General features: G+C 45.6%; 1 protein-coding gene across 4 annotated transcripts in view; it reads right to left on the minus strand.

The window, feature by feature from the left end:
* LOC100116867 (sodium channel protein 60E) overlaps window positions 1-14,776 on the minus strand; it is an 85,294-nt gene that overhangs the window by 38,826 nt on the left and 31,692 nt on the right. For 3 of the 4 annotated variants that reach the window (XM_031929594.2, XM_031929596.1, XM_031929597.2), the window contains one exon: window positions 2,560-2,768. In XM_031929594.2, coding sequence (XP_031785454.1) covers window positions 2,560-2,768 — 209 coding nt within the window. Of the gene's footprint in view, window positions 1-2,559; window positions 2,769-7,790; window positions 8,202-14,776 lie in introns of those variants that run through there. The other variant, XM_031929595.2, reaches the window with a different exon arrangement.

A 14,776-nucleotide genomic window follows, 5' to 3' on the forward strand; every position in this document is an offset into this window, starting at 1 on the left:
ATAGTTGGTGTATGGTCTCGCAAAATTCCCACTTTTTCTCTAACAACTGTCTTATGGTAAACATTTGATCGCTCGTCAATCTGTTGCGCCGAAATCCGCACTGATAATCTCCTACTATATCTTCCGCGAATGGAGTGAGTCTAGCTTGTATTACGTTTGACAGAACTTTGTAGCACGTTGCTAAAAGTGAAATACCCCTATAGCTATTGCAGTCTGTCTTATCCCCCTTTTTAAAAATCGGTATAATGATAGATTCCTTCCAATTTTCGGGTATTGTTTCATTTTTCCAGATGGCACATACTAGTTTATAGATTTTGAAAGTGAGCTCGACGCCCCCATATTTGAGTAACTTAGCTGGTATAGAGTCATTTCCCGCGGCTTTGTTGTTTTTTAGTTTTTTAATCGCGACCTCTACTTCTTGGTAGCTCGGTTCCTCCACGAGGGGTTCAGCAGTGTGAATTTCGTCCCCTAATTCTTCGCTATTTTCGTGCACGTTTAATAATTTATCGAAATAATTTTTCCACAGCGACAGTAATTCGTTGTCATTTGTTACGAGGTCCCCGTTTTCGTCCTTCATCAATTGCGCTCTACTCCTAAAACCCTTTCTGATGGCGTTAATCCCTCTGTACATTTCGCGGGGGTTATTTTCCTTACTGTTAGTTTCTATTCTCCTAATAAGATTCTTTTGATACTCCCGCTTCTTATTTCTGTAGATCGCGCTCGTCTGTTTCCTTACTTTAGAATACTCTTCTACGGTCCTATCGCTTCTATTTTGTAAGCTATCTAATTTAGTCTTTTTGCGCCTTTCAAACCAGAGTTCGCACTCTTCGTCAAACCATGGTTTGCTCTTTGGCTTTTTCTTTTTACCCAGTACTTTGTTCGCGGCCTCTTTTACCGTTTTTTCGATGTCCCCCCAAAGGTATTCGGTTCGTCATTCCCCTCCGGCGATGTATTTGCTTCTTCAAGTGCCTGAAACCTGTTATTAATTTCTATCTGGTACCTAATTCGCTCTGTTCTATCTCGTAGCTTCTCAATATCGAAGCTTTCTACCTTGTTTGCTCGCTTACTATTTTGATTCGCTACTAGTCTAGCTCTTAATTTGGCTACTACTAGGAAGTGGTCCGAGTCGCTATCTGCCCCTCTGTAAGCCCTTACGTCAAGAACATTAGTATGACGTCTTTTTTCAATGAGGAAATGATCAATTTGGTTCTGTGTGGCCCCGTCCGGCGATGTCCACGTTGCCTTGTGTATGTTCTTGTGCTTAAAACACGTAGTTTTGATTATAAGATCTTTTGCCGCTGCGAAATTTATGACCCTAATACCGTTATCATTGCTGGCTTCGTGCAGGCTTTCCTTCCCTATAGTAGGCCTAAATATTTCCTCCCTACCTATTTTAGCATTGAAATCGCCTAATACTATTCTTGTGTCGTAAGACGCGAACTGGTCGATTACCTGCTCTAAAGTTTCGTAATAGAGATCCTTAGCTTCTTCTTCTTTGTCCCCCGTAGGACAGTGTACATTAATAAATACATATCTATACAATTCACCTTCGATAATGATGTACGAGAGCCTACCATTGACGGATTTGAAACTTTTAACCGAATGTATGATGCTTTTGCTTACGAGAAATCCGGTGCCTAGAGATCCCCCACTCCCGGCCCCATATAGGTACGTGAAGTTACCCGATGCTAGTACTCCGCCATCTGGCCACCGCGATTCCTGTATTGCTACCAAATCTAGATTGTACCTATCAGCTTCCTTTACGAGTTCTTTAAACGCACCTGCTCTGTATAGACTGCGAACATTCCAAGTTCCGACCCTTAAGTCCCTTTTGGTTCGGATTTGATTTTTTTGAGCCATGATATTATGTTAAACCCGCGCGCTTCGGATCCTGTTCCGATCGCAGGTGAGTCCACCGTTCTAGAGGTGATAACCCCCATACCTCTCTAGAACTAAGTATGAGAGCTTTCCGACCTTGACGAGGACAGTGTCAACTCGTCGTCAGACACACTACGGTTTCATTCTCGCATCCTAACGCCCCCCTGCAAGGCAGCGCGCCTTCGCTGGCATCGTTACCGCGTAAGACTAGGTGACGAATCATTACTACACATCCCCTTTCGGGGTAGTTGTCATCGCTTCCGCATCCTCCTCGGCAGCAGGATTTTTGCCCATTTTTGTAATGTGTGATGAAAGAGATAGATTGAGAGATAAGAGATAATGTGAAGTGTTTTTGTTGTTGTGGTGCTTGCGTAGTGTTTCTAGATGAATGCGTTCGACAGTGTGGGCTCATCCCACCCACGCCTGTTCCTATCGGCTGTCCGCGGCTGCTTATTCAATTTATTCGCAGCTAACCTCTTTCTCAGGGACTGTTCCTCTATCCGCAACCTAAGGACGCGCTGTGTAGTGGTGATAGGCACCAACCCGTCCGATCTGGACGACAACGCCCAAGACCCGCTTAGGGTAGCGGCATTGTAACAGGTGTATACGCATTGTTTATGTATTTTTTGGCAGAGTCCAAGTGGGCTCGAAGATTATCGGTGATGTATTTTATGTACTTACTCGGCTTCTTCGATAGTCTCGGTCATGGCTAGGAAGACACAGTTTAGTATTATGGTGGTCATGACCATGTAATCGAAGTACTGATTCGTGCTAAGGAAGATGCAGCAGCGCCTTATGGGATTCCACGGTGAGAAGATGAACCAGCTCTTGGTCGCTGTGAAACGATGAATGTAATTTTTGCGAAACCTCTTTGACACCACACAGAACGTCTGAAACAGAGGAATTCATTTCGTTGTATAACGCCATTTATCCATATTATAATACTGCGATTAAAATTATTACTATCATCGGTAATCGATGCTCTAATATAATTTAAGTAGGATATGCAAATACTAAAAGATCGATGCATGAATCTATATATTGTATAAGTTATATTGAGAGAAAGAATCATCCCTATATATAGATATACTCTCTGATAGCGGTATAGACGTTTCAATGTGCGTGTGATGGGTATTATCGCATAGACGAATTTGATAATATAGTTAGTTAAGAGCCACTAATATACCAGTGAAAGATTACAACAGTGCAGGATTACTTTGAATAATAAAGCTGGACCTAATTAAAGTACACAAATCTTGTTAATCTTGCTGCATATTCATTATTGTGCAGAATGCGCAACGAGTATACAATTGCAACAGAATATTTTATCACGTCGCAGTAATAACCCTCATATATATTAATCAGCGTTTGTACGAGTATACACGCGTACAAGTGCAATCGTTAATCACCGCGGAAAATTTCATTTACTCCGCGGTAACAAGCTCCTCGTAAATCAACGCGGCTCGAAAACAATAATTCAGCCCCGAAAAATGTCGTTCAGCTCGCAATTCCCATGCGGCCGAAGAAAGAGTAGACTATACAAGCATACACCTTCACGTCCAGCCAGGCGCAATGCAAATACGCGCCGCGGCTATCATGTCGACGTGTCGATAAGGATAAACAAAATTTCGCCGCTTGTTTGCCCGACTCGGCGCGCCACCGCCGAGTGTTCGTATATACCTATATATCTACATATATATAATAGGGTCGGTGCCCCCGCGACGTTTATTCGCTCTGCCGAGGCGAATTCGAGGGAGGAAAACAGGAAACGTAAGTTCTGCTCTTCTGTGTTTTCGAGTTGTGCGCAGAGTGTGCATCGAGGAAAAGGGATTTTCTTCGACTCGGCCCCAAAGTGCAGAGGCTGTATTGGAAATGCTTTTTGCGTGCAGGGGAGAAAAAGAGCCGAGGGAAAGGAGATTATCGCGTGGAAAAAGTGCTGCTTTCGTGAATTCATGAATGGCTGAGCAGAGCCCTAGATTTACGACTGTCGTGTTATGTGTGTAGTGACGAATTTGTTTTTATTCGGCGCTGCTCGGAGCAGTTTATTTTTCGGGCCATCGTTATAGGATCGATTGCTCGCTCGCGCGCGCGTGGGGAACAACACTTTTTTCCTGCCGTGCAGCTTTCGGGAGAGAAAAAAATAACCGAAGATTAATACGCTGTTCAAATGCGGGTCGAAATCTGCATGCGCCCAGCTGCCAGGGGGTACCGTGAGCTTTTAACTGCCCCGAATAAATACTCCGCGCGGGGATGCGTGTATACTCGAGGAATCTTTTTTATCAACACTCTCAATCTTCTCCAAATCAATTCGTTAATAGTCGGATGAATAAAAAACGACGTGTGTGCAAGGTTTACGAAAAAATGTAGGCGGAAACGAAAAGAATTTCCGCATGTTAATTGGCCTACATCCGCAGAGAGAGAGAGAGAGAGAGAGAGAGAGAGAGAGAGAGAGAGAGAGAGAGAGAGAGAGAGAGAGAGATAGAGAGAGAGAGAGAGAGAGGGAGCTACGGTGAACGTATGAAATTGTCGGCTTTGCAAACACCAGCCTTTCTCCTTTTTCGCAACTTTTAATTAAGTTTTAAAGATTTAATTACCGGCGCTCTCTCTCCGCGCGAAAAATGCGCAAACGCCGGCGTTTTATCAGAAAACGCGCGACAGACTACTAAATTCACATATACATCGGGCGGCGGTGACGTGCGTGTATGGAGTATATATGTATATAGTCATGCACGTGTATTTTTCCGCAGTCCTCTATCGCACTCGGGGCGCTGCGCAAAGCCGAGGCCGCTGTTCCACTTTCGCCCCCTACTCTTTTCCCATTGTTTTTTACTCCTGCCACCTGCACCGCTTGAGTGCTTTAACCTGTCGGTTACTTCTCGCTGTCTGATTTCCGCGCTCTACATGTATATACACATACTAGCTCGTTCAGCTGTTCTTCTTCTTTTTGGAGCCAAGTTTTCTTCTCTCTTTCTCTTGGCGACGGCGAAGTTTGGATTCCGGTTGGATTTTAATTGGAATTTTGATCGAGAGTGCGGTATGATACGCACAGGGAAATTCGAGATATATAGCCCGCGATTAAATTGCCGAGTTGTCACGCGGAGTTGATTCGGAACGAGTTTGATGTCTCAGTCGTACTTTACTGCATGATGCTATCATATCGGTGGAAAATTTAGTCACACCGACGTGAAGCGCGAATTCTCTCGAATTTAGTGTACTCAACGAATAAACGCAGGATTTGTATGCGCTCTGCGCGCGACTGCTGGGGATTGCTGTGTGCACTTGTAAGTCACTCATATGTATAATACCGGTCGTGCACCTTATGCATAAATGCATCCACGCGGTGATTGAGTGCTATGCTGCAGCTGCTGTTTTTTCCTCAGCCCATAGAAGAGTGTATATGAAAAATGCTCCGCATGCGAAAGTTTCAGCTCCGATGCGGGGCCGGCTGGGGGCGATAATTTGTTCCGTGAAGAATTGCCGATTGTCGCTCTCCCGGAAGGCTTATCTGCGGTTTATCTTCGAAGCCGCGGGTTATTGTATGGTGCATCGGACGTGGAATCATTAGATGCACGCCAGTTCCGCGCTGAACTTTTTAATATCGGTATATAATAAATGGAGTAAATGAGCATAGCACTTTCTGAAAAAGGTATAAACTTGAATTTTTTTCGCTCAGTCCACGCCGTTTCTGCTCGTTAAGTCGAGCCGAACTTAAATCGAATTCTCGCTCGTCGGATGCATTACTCGCGCGCGCAGTTCTATATACCTATATCCACAAAGTATAGAAAAGTCGATTTCCTACGACTGAGCCGAAGAGATAGGGGGGGGGGGGGGAGAAGAGCTCTGTCGATGGAAGAAAAAGATCCTCAGTGAGATGGCGTGTTTCAGCGCGGTAATTTTCAGCTTTTTCGCGTTAAATTGAAATTCGATCAGAAGCTGCCTGTGCAAGTGCGCAGTTTCACCGGCGGATGATTCAAATTGCTCGTGAGAGACGGGAGCTGCGACGCGGCTGATTATTTTGTGAGTCTGATTTATAATTTACGGTTGGGATTCGCAGGACTGCGAGAATTTTGGTCTTTCGCAAGTTAATTTTTAATTCGAAATCGCGAATGAACTTGTCAAATGTCAGCTATATAAATACTGTACGAGATATATAATAGGATGGTGGCGCTGCAAGTTACATCAGGAAATCACTCGCATGCATACTGCAGAATTTCAACTAGAGTACTTAATTCCAATTCATGTCTGATCGAATATTTGATGATATAATACGTACATTTTAATTTTGCAAAATTACATCATGCAAATCATTCATCGCTCGTTTTGCACGCGCAAGTTCGTTTATAATTCAATACCATAATAAAAACATATATTTATCAATTGAGAGATTATAACTCTGCTTTGAAACTCCTCGAGGATGAAAAATTAATTGCGTCCTAAATTGACAAAGACAAAATTTCCCACTCAAATACACGCGGCATCAGTCGCGAAGTTAGTCGTAAACCGCACCCAACGTCTTTCCCGAGACTTTGAGCAAAATCTTCCGCATTTCGCGCAAAGCCTCCTCGAAAACAATAGACCCCGCTCAACGATAAACCCCAATGGCTCATCTTCATCGTCCAACTGGTGCTCCCCCGCCCCCCTTCCTCTCTTGACATCGGCATTGAAGTGCTCGACGATACGCAGCGCGGCGTCAAGAGTGAATCGTTATTTAGCAAACTCCATTTCCGGCGCGGCGCAACTAGGCCATGTGCCAATAAGAAGCTCCTTTCACGATCGTCGCTCTGACCGACGCGCACAAAGCATAACGCCAGCAACTGTATAGGTAGCATGCGGAGAGTGGGCTCTCTATTTTTGCAGCACTGCGCGAATCGCAAATCAGCGCCTCGCAACAAGTTGAATCTGGCGCCCTTAAGTATATTAGACTGCGTGCGCTGAATCGCGCGGCTGGCTATGGAATTAGGAAGCAGAGCTAGGGAGAGATCAGCCGTGTGGCTTTAGGATTTATGTGATGGGATGTACTTCTGCTGCTGCTGATGGTGAGTGTGTTTTTCTTTTTATATGTGCAAATCCAGAAAAAAGCGGACACTTTTGGGGGTCTGAGTGAACGAAATTGAAATTTGAGGGCACACCTCCCAGACCAACTTTTTTGGGTTCTTTAGGCCACCCAGAACCCGAAAAACCTTGGGTTCCCAAGATCACGAAATACTTCTTTTTTATCCGGGCACTTTAAATTTTCTTATGGGAATTTAACATGGGGAAATAATTAACGAAAATTAGCCATGGTTCAACTTTACTCACTCAGTGTCTGAAGGCGCAATCCAAAAATGTGTATTACTACGATCGAAGGTGGCCCCCAAATTTCAATTTCGTTTACTCAGACCCCCAAAAGTGTCCGGTTTTTTCTGGATTTGCGCATATATTAGGATATGGAATTTGTGTATTATGTATTTGTTCTCGGTCTTATCGCGTGCGCGTTTTTTCGCTAGAATAAAAAAACGCTCATATCATATGATTATGTATGATATCGCGGCTGATCCATGTCAAATAATGGTGAAAAGATGATCATACAATAATGGAAAACCGAGTAATAAGCTTATTCCGTCGGCAGTGATTGGTTTGAATGCGCGAAAAATTCAATTGCGATATGAATGCGCGGTGACTCGCTACAGTCGTGTGATTACGCTTCTTGAATTATAAAAGTGCGCTGACAGGTACAATTACCATAGTTCCAATAGTACTGATTGGATATTGAAATAGCTTGTACATATACGCGGTATATGCGGTCTGCTCGCGTATGTGATATAATCGTTTGTTTGACGTTCGCGAATTCATACATGCTTCTGATTACACTCAACTCGCTCGCGCAAAAAGAAAACGTATCAATAAATTGGTTTGAATTTCGTCACTTATACCGCGTGATCGTTCCCAGAATCTCGAGCGTCGTCGTGGGCCTCGATCTCCTCCCACTCGCCATCACCGGAAGTCTTTCCCTTCCACGACATCGGCCCCTCGTCATAATGACCCCCTAGTTCCTCGCAGTACCAGAGATAGGCGTTGACGCGGTCGCTCTTCTTCCAGAAGTCCTCGGAACTTCTGAGATACTTTTCCCAGAAGCCGATCTCCGCACGGTAGCGTCTCCTCATCCTCTGGACCTTCCACCCAGCCTCGGTCCAGTCGGCCCTGGAATCCACCTGGCTCTTGTAGTCTCTGGCCAGTGAGTCGACCGCATACTTGCACGCACTGAGTTGAGGATGCGTCAACAGGTATGGCAAAGCGACATCCGCCGACTCGAGCAACACGAGGACCACGCTCTGGGCCATCCTATCACGACGGATCAGTAGCCGCTACTGAGCCCAACCGCGATAGAGGCTGTTCTATACGTGTGGTTATGAGCTTCAAGTGAAAAATTGCCGCATTGACGTCAGGTGCTTCGAGATTGGAATATTTTTCACGAGCAGCGCGAGTATATCAGAGAAGAGTTTCGGAGAATTCGCTGAGCTTTGCCGACGAGCTCCGCGCTAGGAATAATGGATTTTGGCTATTCCCTTTGTTCACAGCCGCCAGCTTCGCTATACTTTCGCTTCAACTATGCAGGACGTAATTAGGAATTCAGAGAGACAGAGAGTCGGCTGGGCTTTTCCGAAAGTGCAGCGCGCTGCGAACGTTTGAAGCATCGGTTAACGACGTGGTCTGAGCTTTCAGGTGTTCCACGTACGGAAAAGTATGAGGTAGTTATTCGCGTTATGGGAGGAAACATTTGTTGCTCGTGGAGCCGTTTAGAGGGGGAATTTTTTCAGCGATCGGCGCGTTCTTTTGTCATTTTTCGACAAGCCGCATTCGTCAAATGTCGAGGCCGCCACCGCCGCTCGTGATTTATCGACGATGATTCCAACGACACGCTCCCCTCGTACGATTAATATAGTTCCGATGCATCTATAGAGACATAGATGGCGAATGAGTCGATATAGCCGAGAGTGATATAACCGTTGATTTCACCATCTAGCTCCAAGACTTTATGCCCCAATTATTCCAAAATCCGAAGACTGCAGAGTCTCGCAGGCAAGCTGTTACGGAATATCAAATGCGTCGAATTATAAGGCGCATGGAAGTATCTTCGCGAAAGCGCTCCAGCATACATGGGACATAATTCCTCCTCTATCTCGAGGCTCTCGCGCGGGAAATATCAAACGGAAGTAGCCCGAGCCAAGCGTTTGTTCCTCCTGGCTTGGCTTCATATAACTATATATATCTATGGACAAGAGATAACGGGATCGGATATCCGACGTGCAATTTACGGATCGACTGAATAGCAGCTATATCTACGGCAGCGAGAGAGCGAGAGAGAGAGAGAGAGAGAGAGAGAGAGAGAGAGAGAAAAGGAGGAAGAACGAAACGTCTACAAATTTAATTCGATTATCCTTCGAGCCGCTGCAAAAAGACGATACATTCGAAGCCGTTCTCGAGAAAGCTCTTCCTCAGCGTCTGTTCCCGCGCGCACTTTATTGAAAAATGCTTCCGGCATTTTTCCGCGCTTTTCTCGCGCGCCTCCTTTCTCTGCGTGCACTCGCCGCGTAACGCGTGAATAACGAGCCATCAACTCGCGCGACAAATATTTCGTTATACACGAGACCTGTATGCTCGGCGCGTGTTTTACGAATCTCTCGGAAGATCGAAGACTGTGTGTTTCCGACTTGGAATCGAAAAAAACAAAGACATCTCATACCATTAAAATTCAGCGCGCCGATAAATCGTCGCCTTTCGAGAACGACTGTACACACAGACACGCACTGCAAGCTGGCGCGAAAAACAAAAAAACAAAAAAAGAGTGACACACCCGAACTTTTCCCATTCCACACGTGGAATTTCGCCCGCGAGACTCGAACTTCTCACACACACACACACCCACAGACGCACAAGCTTCTTATCTTATTTCAACTCCATCTATCTTTATTTTCATTCTACATCCTCCTCGGGGAGCTGGTGCAATCTACTTGCACGCGCGCAGCAAAACAAATTGCGGTGCGAGAGTATAGCGAACGTAACGGTATCGAGAGCCGATGCCGCCACGGACACTGCGCCGAAGAAGAAGAAGCGGGGGAACTTTCCATCGCGCGCCGCCGCCGACTCTAAATCTTTCGCCGGGCTGTATGCGGTGCCGGGGTATAAAGTTTGTTCCTCCTGGAAATGGAAAATTGATCGCTCGGCGATCGCATCTCAGCTGCGCTGCGCGGGAACAATTACGCCTATACGGCTGATCTACCCTTGCACACTTACGTGTCTGCGCCCTTTCCCTCTTTTTCTCTCTGCATGTATAAGTTTTGTTTAATCGCGGAATGATCGCGAGAAGTTGCGAGGAGATCGTTAAACTGTCGGCGGAGATGTAATGGATATGGAATGATATAAGGAGGGAAAAATAGTGCAAGCTCGATTGCGCTCGATTTATATCTGATTCGAAAGTTACGTAATGAATATACTTGCTGGGATTCGTCTCGCGAACGTATTCGTTACATCGTTAAAGTCGAAACGAAGCGTATTTTCAGGTAGGTGTACGAACTCTTGAAATGCCAATACACCTATAGCATAAACAAAACTCCGTCCAATCATGCGCGCGATCCCGCGCGGGAGCTATAGGCCGCGGATTCGCGTAATGCGCTTTATTACGCAGTCGGTAATAATTTCTCGTTGCGGCTCCCGAAAGCCCCTTCTTTAGCTGCGCCGGTTCTCATTAAAATGTATTCCGCGGCTAAACACCGCAGCACTACTATACGCGCGCGTCGTTATTAATAAACAATGCGGCTATAAGCTATATAGCTGATGCGCTGGTTCGAAATCGAAAATACGCGATCGATTTTCCGTTCGGATTTCTTTGATTCGGCCCTCAATTATCCTCTATCGGTTTTTTCGACGCGCTGTTAACCCGCGAGCCGCCTGGCTGGCCTACTTTGTTTGCACTCCGGGGGATACTATCTTTCTCTCTTTTTCTCTTCGAATATATCAGAATATAGCCGCGACCCTTCTCTCCTTTTTCGAGCGACGTGCTGGATCTGTTTTTCGAGATTTAGCTCACCGTCACGATTACCCGCGGCTGTGCGGGCTCGAATTTTTTACGAGGAGCTTTTTTCAGAGAGCGTTTAATGGGTAATAATGGACTCTATAACTTGATTTAACTTGTCAATTTCTGTACGTATGCATAAGCAATTCATAGAGCTTGAGCCTTGGCTTCAGAGCAAGCTCTCCTCGGTATGATGTAAACAGCGAGAAATTATGAACGCGTTTTATGTCTGGCGCATAAACGAGCGGAATTACAAAGCTCACTTATATTCAATTTTCCATCTCGTTATTCTCACGTAGCAACATAAGCTGCATTCGCAAGCGGGGCAAACAAAGCGTCATATATTAACCTAATCCTCTCAGTGCAAAGAGCGCATTTTTTCTGGCTTCGTTATACGAGCCGAGAGTATAATCCCTGAATATTTTAATTTCACCCCGAAAAGCTCCCGACCCTCCGCATTATCGAAATTAAAAAACGCCCCGCCTGAAACGACCATTCCCTCTCTTGATCATCGTTCTGCCGACTGCGTATAATTGAAGGAAAATATTTTTTTCTTCATTCCGCCAGTCCAATTAATGCGTTATCTCCTAATTAAAGTTTAACCAACTGAGCGCGACCATTCATCCCCTCCGCCTCTCACAGTTCCATCGTCACGTGACCCAGAACTTGAAATGGAAGAAAAAACCGTATGGGATTTCCCGCGGAGTACACACTGTTAGTGGATACACCTAACCGTGGCATTGATGCGGCTTCCGGAAGTCGGGTAAGAGACGCGTTGCTGTTAATTAAGCTGTGTCGGGGAATGTGCGACGAGGGTCCTGACGTTTTCACCTTCTTCTGGGATTTGGGGGATACACGAAAGATTTTTTGGGAAATTAAATTTTCAGGCCCGTTGGGAGCGAGGAGGGCGAATCATGTGTCTGATATGAATAAGCCACGAGAGCTTCTTGGCGTCGAGTCGAATGGGTATTATTCTCCGGATATACATAAATGTGTCGGATGGCTTGTGTTGCTTAACTGTACACACTCTCAATTGAATACCTCATGAAGTTAGCCCGTAATTGACTTAAGCGTGCCGCTGCGTAAACAATAATGAACGTCTAGCGCACTATAAGGATAATCAAGAGCAAGGCAGAATTAACGACGACGGTATACCCAACATCGGCCGAGATTTCGCTTTGGCTGAGAGATAAAAAAAATTTAATAAACCGATCCCCACGGCCACGCACCTCAAGAAACTGCGGATTTCCATAAAAGTGAACCGTCGGCGGCAATAAAAGCGAAGCTCGCGCGCTTAAAATTTCAATGTATTATACCCCGCACACGCAGCGCTATCAATGTTTATCGCGATCGCCTACGGCGCAATCTTAGAGCTTGCGTCTCGTAAGGCTCTATTGCGGTCTCTCTCTTTCTCTCTCTCTCTCTCTTTAGCCCTCTCCATTCACTCACGAAATCATTGTACGGAGCGAGGCGCGGCTGAAAAATTGCACACTGCTCGCGCCGTGAGAGAAATAATATAGCCGTGCATATAATGGTGATTTGCTCTTTGGAATTAGTCCGGTGGCTTTTGCATCGATCGCCGGTCTCGTGGAATTCTGTCGCGGTCTTGTCTCATTGTTCGAGTTCTTGCCTTTGTCGACGACGCGACTCATTCTCCCTTTTCGTCTTTTGCCTCAATTTGTTCGTTTCGACGTTCGATTCTTGATTGAGACGCGCGGAAAGCGAGTTTTACGGTGATTTGCGACTTATTGACTTTTGACTCGATTTATACGGGTTTTTTTAATAATGAGCAAGCTTTTCAGTTTATTCCAGCCCGAGTCGCGAAGTAATATCAAATGACTTTCATTCGAGTTCTCATAAAGCTCTCGTCACCGCCTCAAGATATATTAATTCATTCATATACGCAGCGTACTTCAAAGAAGCGCGTATAGTTAAGAAATCCCGACTTATTCAACTTCTATATATATTTCCAAATACGCGCAAGCTTTTCAAAAGCAACGAATCCAATATGCATTCCCCAGAATCTCGACTACACGTTCCACCGTTCAACGAAACGAGACGAGGAACTCTCAAAGCATCTCCTTTTCAACGCGAATCGGGCGGGCAAAGTTTCTGCGTCTTTCCTCGAATCGCATGGACGCCGCTGCGCGCGTTTTTCACAGATATTAATCCGGAAGAGGCGAATCACCGCGCCTTTGCCTAACACGTTCTCGAGTGTGTTATAAACTCGACTGCTTCGACCCGAGACTTATGCGAATTCACTGCAGCTGCGCGAGTATCTCCTCTCGCGCGAGGCTTGATTGGCTAATGAAAATACGCTCGCGCAGTTTTATGGATGTTTTTTCTGTACTGCGTATAATAGGTACCAATATTGTCGTAAACGCGGTGTGTGTGTGTGTGTGTTTGACCGAGCGAATTGTTCCCGGTTTTCACGTTGGTACACGCCATCAAACGCGCTTCGACTCTACGGCGCGCGTTATGTGTATTCCATTATCGGTTAGGGCGTAAAAAAGCCGTCCTCTTTCTCTCTCGCGGGCACGGGCAAAGGCGCGCATATTATACGGTTATGGCTCGCCCGGGACTGAATATTGATTCAAAATTGATGTTGACTTTTATTACCGATATAACGCGATTTACGAACTTTTATCCGCGGTTCCGCGCGCGGTACTCTTTCTTTTTATATTTATACCTGATGCGCGCGAGCGCGCCGGAAGTTTAATAATAAATTACAGCGTTGTCGTTGCCGATTTAGCCTGAAAAGTATTATTGTCTCTGGGGACGATGCTCTACGTTTTCCGTACGTCAAAAACTACGATGCGAAACGAATGAAAACTTGTCTTCCAATTACATCGACGTATAACAAGTTGCCCGTGTGTATAGTCTCCGACATTGACGTCGCGACCAAGAAGTAAGTAATATCTGTACATTTGTCGAGTGTATACGTTTAACACGCGTGCAGCAGCAAAGCACGCACGGCCAAGGCGTCGAGTTTGCGTATTTCTTCCTTATCTCGGACTCACGCAAGCTGGAGATCGAAGATCCGATAGGAGCTTTTTTCTCTACGTTTTTTCCCTCCTTTTTGCTGCTCGCCGTGTAAACGTCGTGCTCGCGCTACTTAACGGGTCGGTGCAATAAATATGAAATCCTGTCGGCGGAGATTTTTCTTTCCGCGAATCGCTCTCGCGTGGCTGTCTATTTTTACAGGAGTTGGGTTGATGGGGTAATTAATATCATCTCGATCTCCGACTTCGATATCGCGTTGCTGAATAAGAATCTTGAATTTCCAGCGGAATATATCTCTCATTGTTCCATTATATCAACGAAGTCAGATTGAGAGATTGAAACTGAGAGACTCACACAAAGTGAGCGATGTATAAGCGAGTCAGCAAGCTATCGCTTACTCGTTCGCGATAATTTTCTCCCCAGAGATATAGAGAGTAGCTGTATAATTACGATATTCTTTGCACGCACGCTTTTGTAGTGTACGCAAGCTCCTTCCTCGGAACTTTATCATGCGCGTACATAATTCGTCCCACGCAAGCTCACGTGCAGTATACGAGAATCGATAATCGGCGGCGTTTGATCATTTTAATTGCTGATTTTCCAAAAGTTCCTAGACGAACTAAGTAAAAAAAGTGACGGACAGCAGCTTTGAACCTGTTGATCGATTCGCGAGGTGGGCAACAAGTCTTGCGAAATCGAGCGGCGAAAACGTGCCGGCCGACGCCTGCCAAATATCTTTGCGCGATAAACGCCGACGATTGGCTTCGCTGCGTATACATACGTATACACAAAGCTGTTGCTATGCGGAGCTGGGCTTCTTTTTCTGGCATCGCTATTTCGGAA

Source organism: Nasonia vitripennis, chromosome 4, assembly GCF_009193385.2.
Source record: "Nasonia vitripennis strain AsymCx chromosome 4, Nvit_psr_1.1, whole genome shotgun sequence".
NCBI classification, from domain to species: domain Eukaryota; kingdom Metazoa; phylum Arthropoda; class Insecta; order Hymenoptera; family Pteromalidae; genus Nasonia; species Nasonia vitripennis.